The sequence below is a fragment of the Danio rerio genome, chromosome 5, assembly GCF_049306965.1.
Source record: "Danio rerio strain Tuebingen ecotype United States chromosome 5, GRCz12tu, whole genome shotgun sequence".
In the NCBI taxonomy this organism is placed as follows: Eukaryota; Metazoa; Chordata; class Actinopteri; order Cypriniformes; family Danionidae; genus Danio; species Danio rerio.
In genome coordinates this window covers 30090668-30105447 of record NC_133180.1, presented here as the reverse complement: position 1 = coordinate 30105447, position 14780 = coordinate 30090668, and the positions used below count along the sequence as shown (strand labels likewise).

At 32.8% G+C, this 14780-nt stretch overlaps 1 protein-coding gene across 14 annotated transcripts in view; it reads left to right on the top strand.

Moving 5' to 3' along the window:
* Positions 1 to 14780, top strand: part of cacna1ba (calcium channel, voltage-dependent, N type, alpha 1B subunit, a) — a 189851-nt gene that overhangs the window by 3698 nt on the left and 171373 nt on the right. For all 14 annotated transcript variants that reach the window (XR_012405930.1, XM_073950451.1, XM_073950450.1 and 11 more), the window contains 2 exon segments: positions 349 to 454; positions 4355 to 4494. Coding sequence is in view for 13 of the 14 variants with exons in the window: in XM_073950451.1 (XP_073806552.1) it covers positions 349 to 454; positions 4355 to 4494 (246 nt within the window). In the remaining variant the exon portion in view is untranslated.

Below are 14780 nucleotides of genomic sequence, written 5' to 3'. Positions count from 1 at the left end.
TCCTCCTCGCTACTAACCAATAGTGACGCTGGTCACACAGCTCTCGACTGAGACATAAGATACCTGAGATAAAGTCAGATCGGTTTTATCAGTCATTCTCCTTAATAAAAAAGTGATAGTGGAGTTATAGGGCATTGTTAATATTAGTCAGAAGAATCAGTGCCTCTCATACATGCATCTTTAAGAGAATATTAGCTCTTAATTTAAGTTATTTGTTTGTTATTTTGTTCTTTATATAGAGAGAGATTTTGTAGTATCTTCCAAAAATGCTTGTTTGTTGTGAATTGCTATTGCTGTGATTTAATTGTTTTTTTTATATCTAATGGGTTCTTTCCTTAACGCTATCACTCCATTTGAGTACATGATTCTCGCCACAATCATAGCAAACTGCATTGTGTTGGGCTTAGAACAGCATTTACCAGCGTTAGACAAGACACCCATGTCAAAACGGCTGGTAAGTTGAACTTTTTCTCCTTAAATACCCTGCACTTTTACCTTTAATTGTCTTTTAAGATGGTGATTTGACAGACTTAACGTCTTTACAATAGCAGTAATTTTCTAAAGTTACTAGATCACAAGCTATCTACTCATAACTTTTCGAACTGTTTTATCTATTTACTGAAAGTGCTTTTTGGAAAGACTTTTTTTTTTGTCAGCTAATCAGTTGGTATGTTGTTAAACAGCAGTACAATTAATTGACTTCAATGTACTGTTAATTTCCCTGACTGTTTTGTTTTAATTAGTTACAAATACGATGATCAAGAGAGATTAACATGCTGCAGTTTAATAAAACACATGCAATTACAAAAAACTGCAGCAAATTAAGAAAAGATCTTCATCTGTTTGACAACTCACATGCTGCAAACCTCACAAATCAAACACACTCACAAAAAATAAATGAGCTGCATTTTGTCACAACACAAATTAATAAGATGCCTACATTTTCTCACAACACTTTTCAAATAGCACGAAAGACAACAGAAATGTTTCAAGAGGACCCTTAAACATGACGGACCCAGCTATTTAGGCTTTTGTTTTTTAAGCTAATAAAATACAAAAGACACGGGAATCGGGATATTAAAAAAACAAAAAAACAACAACTCACCTTTCAATGATCATCTACAATTTCACTGAACAAGTCACAGTACAGCAGCATCCATCATGTTTTAGGGTCTCCTTGAAACATTTCTATTGTGTTTTGTTGTTTTTGCAAGTGTTGTGAGAATGCAGCGAGTTTTCGTAATTTGTTTGCGTTGTGTGAAAATGCAGTGCATTTTTTAAATTTGTATGCATTGTTAGGATTTGCAGCATGTGTGCTGTCAAACGAGTGAAGATCTTTTCTTAATTTGCTGGTGTTTAATTTGTAATTGCATGTGTTTTCTTAATTTGCAGGATATTAAGCTCTCTTGGCCATTGTATAAAAATGAAATATGAAGCTGACTAAGGTCTATTGTTTATTAAAACCACATTTTTATCAGTACTATTAAAAAGAGAACTGATTTCTTTTTATTCAGATACAGTTCTGAATGAATGTTTTTCAGTTTAAATTATTATTATTATAAATTTTTTTTACGATTTAACATTTCACAGTTATAATGGGATTTTAATTGATTTTAAAATGTGTACATTTATAAGGAATTCAGTTACACGTAATTTGTTGTCTTTAAAATTGTATTAAAATTAGGAAATTGTATAACTGTTCCTTAAAAACTGTTAAATATTTTACCAATAATTAATACATTGAGAAGTACATTCTGCTGTAATAGACATTCATTTTTTAAAATTTTTTTGTAGTTAACCAAAACTTTTCTTTTGAAGGTTTTTTTTTAAAGACTTTTGTGACATGATGGTAGTTTTCAGTGCCAGCCCGTAGAGCTGAGTGGTCCTAGGCGAGATAAACAATAATGGGCACACGGGTGTAAAAACAGCGAGAAGATAGCACAAAAAAAACACAGTTTTAGTATTTAAGTGTATACATTTTTATGAACTAAAACATATTTATTGGGGTGATGTGGTGGTGCATTGGGTAACACAATCGCCTCACTGCAAGAAGGTTGCTGATTTGAGCCTCGGCTGGGTCAGTTGGCATTTCTGTGTGGGTTTGCATGTTCTCCCCGTGATTGCGTGGGTTTCCTCCAGGTGCTCTGGTTTCCCCCACAATTCCAAAGACATGCGCTATAGGTGAATTAGGTAAGCTAAATTGTCCGTAGTGTATGTGTGTGAATGAGTGTGTGGATGGATGAATAGATGTTTCCCAGTGATGGGTTGCGGCTGGAAGGGCATCCGCTGCGTAAAAACATATGCTGGATAAGTTGGCGGTTCATTTCGCTGTGGCGTACCCAGATTAATAAAGGGACAAAGCTGAAAAGAAAATGAAATGAAATGAAAAATAAAATGAAATTTATTTATTCTATAATACAGATGTAAAATTTTTTACTCAGATTTAAACAAATAAATTGAAAGCATTGAAAAGTATTGCAAATGAAAGTGTGTTGTAAAAACAAATTGTACATAAAACTAAATAAAATAAAATGCAAATAAATAAAAAAGTGAATGCAAAAGACCCAGATTGGAAACCTGTGATGTTATATTACTTACGACTTTAAGGCACCTTTTCAGGTTTATCAAACGTGAGCAATTTAAAGAGATATGTGGAATCTGTTTAGGTATACGTTACGTCATTCTAATTTACCCATTAGCTGATTGCGAGCGGTGTTATGCAAAATCTTTTTTTTTCTGCTTTTATTTGTACTGTTGTTGTCTATTTATTAAGCTGTTTGTCATTAATGAATTATTCAGAGCTATTCTTTCAATGAAATGTGTAGGTTATTTATTATTTCTCACCATTGTTGTGAATTGTATTGCGTTTAATTGGGTTAGTGCATTGCGCAATGTTCATTGCTCATGATTTATACGTACACACTCGTCTTCGCTTTTACAGTTACAATAAATATAGAATAGCAGCGTTCGTGGGGCCCTCCTAGAAATGCGGGCCCTAGGCGACCTGGATGGGCTGGCACTGATTGTTTTTCATGAAACAAAGTGTTTGTTAAATGAACAATTAGAGCAGCTCTGAAAATTATATTCAAATGCCCTCATAAAATGATTCATCAGACTCCGAAAACACAATCATCATGTTTAGCAAACAAAATTACTAATCACTCTTACAGAACACACAGAACGCTCTGAATACATATCTAAATAATCTGTTTAAGGCGTAGGTCTCCTGGAGGGCCGCAGCTCTGCACAGTTTTGCTCCAGCCCCAATCAAACACAGCTGATCCAACTAATCAAGGTGTTCAAGACTATTAGAGACTATTAAGCTGGTGTGAGTTGAAGCTGGTTGGAACTAAACTATGCAGAGCTGCGGCCCTCCAGGAATTAAGTTTGAGACCATTAATTTAAGGTTTGTTATTTACAGACACTAATCCATATTGTGATTTAATAAGGTGTACAGACCAGCTTTTGCAAATTCTGACACATTCCATGATATAAATACCTTTTTTGTGTGACTAATTTCTCGACTCACCCACATTGATGGAAATTACAGAGCCTTACTTTTACTATTTTAAACTTCATACCTTTTTTCTTTAAAAGATCTCTTCATTTTTGTCATTTTTGCCCTCATTATGACGAGACCGTATGTTCACAGTTTGAGAGAGAGGGGGATGGGATCAGGAAAGGTCTGCGACTTGGCTATCGACGCCAACATATTTTCTTTTTAAGGTGTAGTTATTACTATAGATCAACATTTTTTACCCCTTACCTTTACATTATTCATTTAGGAGACACTTCGATTTTTAGCGAGCTCCTATCCATCAGTAGTGGATCCTTAACTGCCCTCCTGCATTGATCCACCGATCTGTGTTGATGCTTGACAGTTGATTGGCACTTCAATGTATATAATAAAACAGGGTCATGATCTTTTGAGTGAATTGAAAACTCTTTAGTTAGCATTCTGTGTTGTTCTGTATCATACAATTCTTCAGATTTTAGATTTTACAACCAAACATGAGCTCTTACATATTCTGCATTGTTTTGTTTTTACCTGCTTTTACTTGTTTTTATATTCATGTAGTCAGAGCATTACAGACTTTAGGTGCTCATGTATCAGTTGGTATTTTGTTTGAGTACACTGAGCTGCTTTCATAGTCTCTATTTATTCTCTTTGTGAAATCTGTTGTATTTTACTGTATTGTGCTGCTTTAATGTTCAATAGAGGAACAGTTTAAGCTGTAAAACATTCAGTGGGGTTGCCAATGAGAGATTTACGTTTCTCTTCATACTTGATTTTCATTGTTTGCTTGAATTTTGTCTCATTTTACACTAATAACCTCTCTACATATCTCCGCAGGATGACACTGAGCCCTACTTCATCGGAATATTTTGCTTTGAGGCTGGGATCAAGATCATCGCTCTAGGTTTTGCTTTTCATAAAGGCTCCTACCTCCGCAATGGCTGGAATGTTATGGATTTTGTTGTCGTGTTGACGGGGTAAGTTTTGGTAATGTTTTAACGTATTACTCAATAAGTGAATGCTGAAACTTAAACTAATAGATAGTGGTAAATATACACCTTTGTTCTTTTGAGTTTTCCAGTTTATTAATCTCTTATTGTGTTTCATACACTAATATTTAGCATGTGAGCAATTCCAGCATTATGGATGTGACATTTTCAGTAAAAACCCAAAACATAAATTCACATAGTGTAATATTAGTATATATTACCATTACATTGAACAATCTGTGTATATTTTCCAAAACTACTGCTCTTATAACTCTGTGGTTAGAAATATATTAATCTGTAAACATGTTTGGTACTTTAAATGAGGAAAATAAACATGCGTTATGGATGTGACGAAAAAAGTCTGCGAGTTTACAGTATACAAAATAACTTTGTAGAAATTTTGTGAATTAAACTGCACAACCCCCCCAAAATGATGCTAATCAACAGGATTAGAGTTGGCTCACTATAGAACAAACATGATTGATTTTATTTTATTTAATATTGTTGCATTTATGAGGAAAAGGCTTTGTTATGGATGTGGCATCTCTGCGTTATTGATGTGACTCATGTAAAATTGCCACTAGTGTGACTTTGGTAAGTCAAATATAATTGCTTAAAAACATTAACAGAGACATTTTTGAGTATGTCTAAGTACTTTGAAATACTTGCTTACACAAAAAACATTGTTGAAACTTTTCGTTTTCAGTTTTTTTTCATGGCAAGGTTGACATTTGCATAGAATTGCTGATGTCCATAATATTTCGTTTTTTTGTGTTGCTTGTGAAAGGGATAGTTACTTCATAAATAAACATTTACACACTGATTACTTGCGCTCAAGTGGTTCTAAACCTTTATAAGTTTTTGTTGAGCACTAAAGAAGATATTTAGAAGAATGTTGAAAACCGGTAACCATTGACATCCATAGTAGGAAAAATAAATATAATGGAAATAATTTGTTAATAGTTTTAAGCATTCGTCAGAAAATGTTCTTTTGTGTTGAACTCAATCAGGTGTGTAAGAAGTAAAGGGTAAATAAATGATTGTTCTTTAGTGAACTATCCCTTTAATATTGAGTGACTGAACTGAGGAGAGTAATGACTTCATTGTTCACAAGTTAGTGGCATAACTTTGCTTTGAAAAGTAATGGTGGTCACTAGGATGTAATATCAAATCTATCATGACAGAAACATTCAATGATGCCTTCAATTTTTCCATGATGTAAGAAGTGTTTCAACACTTTCCTGTTGAGTGACGGGTAAAAATGTGATTTCAAAGCAAAAGACAAAAGTAAAGATAAATGACACAGAAAGTTGAGTTCACTCTACCTGTAGACTTAGAGAGATGAGCACAGATATGCCACACAGTGACAGGGGTTGATCAGATGAGTGATACAATAATAAACCAGTAGAACACTTGTGTTCATGCTTACATTAAAAACCCAACACAGTCTCAATGAAAATTCAGCTTACATTTTTTTTAACCACAAAGATATGCTTAAACATATGTTTAACTGCAGTTTCTAGATAAAATGAACACTATATTGCAGAACAACGCCAACAACTTTTGTTCCTTTTCACATTAATGATATCCCCAGTGGCAAATTATTGATTATCATAATAAAGATTATATTTGTTATATTTGAATATATTACAAATACCACAAAGCACCTCAGCATTGTCTATTATTTGCAATCAAATACATTAGCCTCACTAAATGGACATCTTTTCTGGCATGGTCAGTTTGCTCAGTAGCTCACTTTGTACAGTAAGAGATAAAAGCATTGTAAAATCAAGGTAAAGCTACACGATCACAGTGCACTTTTTCACTTATGTTTACATTTGAAAACACTGTTGGTTGGGTTTAGATCAGCAGCTCCATAAGTGATGTGCATGTATGACGAGCCCCACCTTCTCGTGGACATGTTCAATAAGGACATGTATGTGAAACATATATCAAAATGTACCCTAAGTAACATATATCAGATTTGCAAAAATGTAGACAGCAACCTATAGATGACTTGTCATACTAAATGTGCAACGAAACGTACCCGGAGCAATGTATCTTACATTTTGCACAAATGCAGGCTGGGGCACATACTTACAATGAACTTGGGCTGTATTAACACCTCACAGTTTATACTGTTTTAAACAACCCAGGCTCATTGGAAATACATGCCCTTAGCTACAATTATTAGAACCAAGAAATAAGTTTTCTTGAAGTTTTTGCTTTCACAAATCCACTAGAGGTTGTTGTGTACATTTTTGACAATCACAGATATGTTACCTGGGGGTCACGTTTTCTTATACGTGCCATTTCTTGTAAAACCACAAGAGGCAGCTGCAAATATCTCTGATCAATTTTTAAAAATATTCTGGCATGTCTGTGAGAGAAGCCGGTTGCCTTGTCAGCATGCATAATATAAAAGCTTGATATCGACTGACCCAACTCCTTCCCTAAACCCAACCGATAGTGTGTTCAAAAGGACTAAACTAGAAGAGAAAAGCCATCGTGGCCACATGCTTTTACCACACCATCACACTGCTCTTTGTTTTGGTTTTTTTTCTATATGATTTCTTGAGCAGTCTCACTTTTCTTACATACTTAAACCCAGTCTGCTACACTCCGCCACCCAAGTCTGGCACTGTTCGTGGTAAGCTACTGAGCAAATTAGGCATGCCGGAGGTAAGCAGTAAGCTGTATCACCCCGTAACATTCGTTTTACACACAAAACACAGCCTTTATGTACCCTGAGGCACAACTTTCTCGGCTCTCAAAAATGTATCCATGGGCACATTTTCCCAGTGAGCTTGTGTTTGTTTTAAAGTGTCAGTTTTGGCAGGAGCAAAATAAGCCACTACTTGTGCAGTATTTGTTATTATAAGGATTATACTTTTCCTTTAAAGCATACTTTCTTCAAGTTAAATAAATTATTACTAGAAATAAAAGTGGTGGAGACATGTCCCATCCATCCCACATACACATCTTACAGATGTTACACCCATAATTCAAACAAAGCGTCATGTGGCATTGGAAAACAGTGGACAGAACATGATCTGTCTCTTAAAAAAACGAAAACAGACAGTTGTGTTGTCGTTTTAATGTTATTGTTGACAACAGTCTCAGCGCAACTGAGTGGAGAAGCAAATTGGTGTGTTTGACCTCGGCACCGACAGTGAAGCAGAGGTCCTGTACATAGATAAATGATGTTTGTGAGTCTGGCATGCAGTAGATGCAAAGGTCTTTATACAGCACTCTGGCCTGTGCTTCAGTAGTGCTACTGGCTGGTGCTTTAGAGGTGTAATGGAGTGGAGAGAGAAAGAGCTCTCCTGTAAGGCGTACACAGGGACATTCAGATCATTCATAGTATTAAATCCTACTGTAGATGAGTGTTTTTGTCAGCATTGTATTTGCCTACAAATATTGCTTGATTAATTTTTGAGGGGCTTCTGAAATGTGAAATTAGTGGATTTTTTTAGGGGCGACATGAAAACATTCAAAGCTAAGATTTAAATTTGTTAATTTAGATGTTTTCTGATTGTTTATGTTTGGACTTGAAATATTTGAAAGTTAAAGGAGTCATATTCTCACAAGCTGTTTTTTTTTGTTTTTGGGGTATAGTGATTGTCATTAGGTATCAGTTTATTTGCTGGTTAATAGCCCTTTATTATAATAGCAGACTTAAAAATCATCAAATTTAATCAAGTTTTAATATACCTTTTCCCAGTACTGGCTTGTGGCTGGAAGGGCATCCGCTGCGTAAAACATGCTGGAATAGTTGGTGGTTCATTCCGCTGTGGTGACCCCTGATAAATAAAAAGTTGAATGAAAATTAATGAATATATATGTATGTAAAACTTGATTTCAATTTAATTTTATTTCATATATGAAGGAATAAATAAATAACTGAATATGAAAACAAACAAACATGTAATCTTAATTAAGTAAAATAAATTATAAAATCACTAAGCAAAATGACCATGGCTATAATAAAAATAGAAAAAAAATTAAAAATGTCTATTAGAAACTTATCGAGACTTTGTTGTACACAGGAATAAAAAGCTATAATATCTCGGTGTATGTTTACCAGACAGCATTGTTTTAGTTTCATTGAGTAATTGTAGTATTTTGGGGTATTTTAGATTTTATTATGCAACATAATTTTTAAAAATGAAATTATGGAAAATAAAATTATGCACTTTATAAAATAAGTACTAATTTGTTTGTGTTTTAATTTATTTAGCTATTAATTGTTTTTTAAAAGAAATGTGAATGAAATATATTCAGTTCAGGAGGAGCTACTGACAGCTGGGATTTATAGTCAAATCTGAAGTGTTTTACTTGTTTTTGTTTAAAATTATGTTAATGAAATGTGTTTGGAGTGTAGTGCAATTAATGAAAAATCATGCTTTTTTGCTTTATGAACAATTGTATAACTTTTAAAACTATTATTAAAAAGCATAAAATACTTTAAATATATATATATATATATATATATATATATATATATATATATATATATATATATATATATATATATATATATATATATATATATATATATATATATATATATCTCAAATGATTTTTAATAGAGAAAGGAAATTTTCTCAATTTGCGTTAAAAATCTTTTTTTTTTTATATTGACATTTTAATGTCAATATTATCAGCCTTTTTAAGAAATATTTTTTTCTATTGTCTACAGAACAAACTGCTGTACAATAATACAATAACTGAATATTAATATCTAGGAAAATATCAAGTTACATATTGTTTACTGTCGTCATGGCAAAGATAAAAAATCTGTTATTAGAAATGAGTTATTAAAACTATTATGTGTATAAATGTGTTGAAAAAAAACTTCTCTCTGTTAAACAGAAATTGGAAAAAAAAATTACAAGGAGAATAATAATTCAGGGGGGCTAATAATTTAGACTTCAACTGTATTTTTAAAATATATACGCATTTAGATGTAGTCTAAAATATTTAATTATCATCATTTTCATGCAAAAACAAGTATGTCCCATCAAACCTCATACGTGAGCAGCTCCTCCTAAACTGCAGCCGAAGGTGAAGTCATGTGAAAAGGCCAGCATGACTGGCTCTGCTGCTCTCAAACCCCAAGGGACGTGTGCTCCTCCTGGGAGACGGTGCAGTGACGGGCCTGCTGTTACGCTAGAGCTCGTCCCTGTATGGTTACTGTGCACCACAGGGAGTGTCCTGCCTTGCTCTGCCTAATGGCTGGGAGATTTATTTTGTCCATCCATTGAGGCTTACGTCAGCCCATCACCTCTCTGCAATAAACAGAATTAGTGGAAGCGGAAGAGGCTGTGGGGAGAGACTGAGTATATAGAGCTGTCTGTTCGAGTTTATTTAAAACTCTCAGAAAAAAGTCACATTTTAACTTAATATTGGGTAATAATATTTTTTGTATCGTACTGTATATATTGACTAAGTATTATACATATAAAAACTTATATAGATTATTTCAAATGACATTAATTAACAATTAATTTATTGAATTTTTTTATTTTCACCTTTTCATTATTGTGGAAGTGGATTATAATGGCGTGCATCTTAACCTGGGTGTTTAGATTTTTAATATATTTTATATATATATATATATATATATATATATATATATATATATATATATATATATATATATATATATATATATATATATATATATATATATATATATATATATAAAATGTAATTTCATATACAACTATCTTATTGTCATATATTCAGATTATATGATTATTATACAATATATTTAAAATTATTATTTTTTCTTATTTTTCTCATGTAAATCACTTCATAAATGTGGATCTTGCTATTAAGATCCTTTAATCATAAATAAATTGATGTGAAAACTGTATACATTTAATATTTTAAATAGTGTATATTTTGTATTCTTAAACACTATACACATTTGTCTGCACTTGTTAAATGTAATTAAATGTAATTTTTGGAATATATATATAAATAATAATTAACATATGTTCATATTATGATGAAATGTTCTTACATTTAGTTACACCAGGTTTGCATATTTAGTATTTTATTGTTGAAATCAGTAGATTTTTTTAGTCTTTGCCACACAGAATGTGTCTTGACAGGAAATGGATTTGCTTCATTAAAGCAGGGCATGAGGGTAGTTATGATATGATAATAATCATAATCATAAATATTATCGGAGCACATATTCTGAAAGGGTCAGCACAAGAGCAGTATGATCAGTCTTGGTCAAGACATATTGATTCAAGTTTCAACCCCAGACTGCTGTTCGATTACCAGAGTGTAAATCACATATGGAGAAGCTTTAAATAAATCTGAAGCATGTAATGGAGCCTGATACTGTAATCATGTTCTGTTGGTTGTCAGTAAGCTCATATTAACTGCTTTGTAGCCAGAAAACTATGTCCTATAGTCTTCATAGCCTAAAACACCCATCCTGTAATTTACTGAATTATGGTTGCAAGTGTTATATGCACAGTAGACAATATTTTCAGCTTCCAATCTATCTACAAATCTTAAAGTTGAAATATAAAAATCAATTTTTTTCTTATATGTATATGTATATAGTAGGGCTTGTTATGAAGAATGTGCACTTCATATTATTTTATAAACTTTAATCAAATACCATTATCCCGCACCCCCCTTAAAATAACTTTTCTTCACTTCTGGAATACTTTTTGTGAAAGGCAGGTCTAGTTTTTTGCTTTGCCTTCATTCATTCATCAATTTTTTAATTGTGTTAGCCACACCCATCTTTCAATGATCCAATTGGTTCCCAAGGGCGGAAATCAGATATCATGCAGTGTCCTGCATCCATTATTTTTCTCATTTTTGGCCAGTTTCAAGTGGATGTACATCACAATAGAGGAAAAATGGACAGTCTTTCATCTCAGCTAACCCCGTTTTTTGCCATCTCAGCTAACCCAGTTTTTCGCCTTCGATGTCAGACAATGCATTTGAGTTTTGGAAAGTGTAGGATTACAAAAAGTAGGGGATTTATTTGTAGATGGAAAATTTGCTTCATTTCAGCAGCTGTGTGAGAAATACAGTATTCCTTCTAATCACTTCTTTAGATACTTTTAAATAAGAGACTTTGTAAAGTCTAACATTTCTAATTATGCCACAGTGTCAATCACGTATCTGGACACATTTCTGGAAAGATGTCTAAGAGATAGATGTACCATTTTCTTGCTTTACAAGGGTTTAAAACAGATGAAATGTCCATCAATGGAGAACTTTAAATCTGCTTGGGAAGAAGAACTTGCAGTTGAAATTCCAAGTGAAATTTGGGAGCAAAGTCTTGAACTGGTTCACAGATGTTCCATTAATGCAAGACATTGTCTCATTCAGTTTAAAGTGCTTCATAGGCTTTATTATTCCAAGTGAAAATTGAATAAAATATTTCCAGAAGTGTCACCAGTGTGTGACAAATGTCAGTTCTTAGATTCCAACCTGTCTCATTCCTAAGTTATGTGTCCCAAGTTTCTGGAACAAAATAGTTTTTTTTTTTAAATTAGACATTACGATTGAGCCAGATCCTATATTAATTATATTTTAGTTTCTGAAGAATTTTTTAGACTTACAGTACAACAACAGTCTCTGATAAAAAAAATAATCCTTTTGTTTTGGAAGAAAAAAAAAGTTCCAACTCTTAAATTATGGCTGATAGAGTACATTACATCTGGAAAAAAAATCAGATAGACCCTAATAGACAAGGTTTTGTTATTTGAAAAAAAATTTGGTCCCCTTTTATTTTCTTTCTACAAACTTGTGAGTTGTGATTAATATGTTTACTATGCCTTTAGTGCCTACATTTATTGTTGGATAGCACTGGTGGGTTGTTGGTTGGGGAAATGCATGTTTTTTTGGGTAATTATTATTTTTATGACTGTTGTTTTTTTTATTATTATTTTAATTAATTTATTATTTTATTTTCAAATGTCTAATTGTTAGAATGCAAGTTTTTTGTTAAAAAAGGGTATTTTCAAGTGAATGTCTGCGAAAATGTCTAATAATAAAAATATTGAAACCAAAAATGGACAATCTTAACTTCAGTGTCATGCTGACATTTACATACATAAATAGAGACAATTTCACTCAATGAGCATGAAGTGTGGGGGAAAGGCTTCTTGTGTGGCACTGCAGTAGGCTAGTAGAAATGACTAATGGAGTGTAATGTGTTGTAGATATAGTTCATGGTTAATGGTTGTTTCTATATATTCTTTTATCAGTATTGTTTCACAGAATAAAAAAAGGAATTTAACGGTGCCCTATAAAGAAAATCTGGTGCTAGCTAAAGTCGATTATTAAGAAATAAGTGTATGTAAGTGGGCATACTTTGAGTCTCAGACACCACAGTTTCCTAAGTCTCATATAAATTCAACTACTGTAAAACACCAGTATACAAAAAGCCAATCAGAACAAAAAGCAGACTGTTACGTGACTCTCAGATTATCATTATTTGCATGTACAGTGGTTCCCTTGTTATTTGTGGGAGTTAAATTCTAAAAATAACCCACAATAGGTGAAATCTGTGAAGTAGTCATCTTTATTTTTTACAATGATTATAGATGTTTTAAGGTTGTAAAACCCCTCGCTACAGACTTTATACACTTTTCTTAGACAGGCATTAACCGTTTCATACCTTTTTCTCTCGTTTAAATACTCTCAAAGTTCAAACCTTTGTAGAAATATAAGTCCAGTATTATAGAATGAAACCAAAGATCAAAACCCTTTAATCTTTATTTAATTATTCCGTTATGGCACCCTAGAGCTGCATAACTTCCACCTTCCTTTAGCATGTTCAGAAGTTCAACCTTGGTTAGCATCTTCCTCTGCCTTTTGGGTGCTACCTTGGGTTCGTTTGACAGTGCAGAATGTTTTGTCGACATTATAGGGTTTGTTGGGGAGAAAACATGCAAACATACAGTACAGTCCAGCACTTCAGAGTCACACTGCTAGCGATCGAAGATTTATGTCAATTTGGCAAGCTGAACGCATCCTGTGCTTAACAGGAGAGGCGGCATGGAGGAGGTTGATTGACATTGGTCTACAGCCAGTTAGGATGCAGAACACAATACTCTAATTAGGACGAAGAACACAATGAGCTGTAGAAAAAAAGCATCATATTCCACGAAAAAATTCACAAAACTGCGAGACCATGAAAGGTGAACCACGTTATAGTGTGGGACCACTGTACTGTAGGTCATTCATCCGGACCATCAGTTATGTATGTTGAGCTTTTATTATGAATATGGGAGACCCATATTGTTTACTATGCATTACTGTGGATCGATTGCTCAAGACTTGTTCATACTTCCGCCAGGAGGCAAAATGCAAGATTTACAGATTATACATTTATTCAGCAATAAGGTGTTTAATTTTGTTAATTTATTACGTTTATTGTGAAATTTGATATGTTTGAATAATAATAAAAATCAGATGTCCTATCAGATCAATACGGTAATGAAGTTTATTTTTTTTATGGGTTTAAAACTATTATTACTATTAATATTTTTATAGGGTAACAATTTTAAAATTCATTTTATAGGTTATACTTATATTTTTTAGATTACACTCAGTGTTGTTTTATAGAATTCAATATAAAAATTAACAATAGTTGTGTTTTAATATAAAATAATAATAATAGACTTTTGATTTATGTTAGAGTAGTCATATGCTAAGAATAATATTCAGATTTGAATAGCTGTCATTAATTATGTTAAACTTTTAATATTTCAGAAATGCAGTATTAACATTTTTTAAATAAAATTTACAAAATAATAGTCAAATTTATATATTTAAATAAAGTAGAATTGAAATAATAAATTAAATAAAGTAAAATTGAAATAATTTAACCAATATCAGTAGTCAAAATTATTAGCCAATATATTTTGCTTATGATCCTTATGTTTCACACTTTAAAATCATAAAAATGTTTATATTAATAATAAAATAAGTCATTTTCCCATATTATCTAGTCTCAACACTCTAATGTGCCTCCAATGAGATCTCTGGACTTGCTAATAAGAGAATATCTCTGACTCTCCAGGTCCACATCTCGATCAATACAGTATTGAGTGCAGCAGTAAGGGAATGGCTTTACTCCAGCTCTCCACTTTATGGCTGTGTGTTTGTGTGCTTCTCTCCCTCTCTCTCCTCCTCATTCAGCTGGTTTTAGCAGGTTCGGGGTGTGGTGATGGTCAGAGATCCTGCTGCTGTTGATGCTGTGATGAACCGAATGGCCGCTGGGC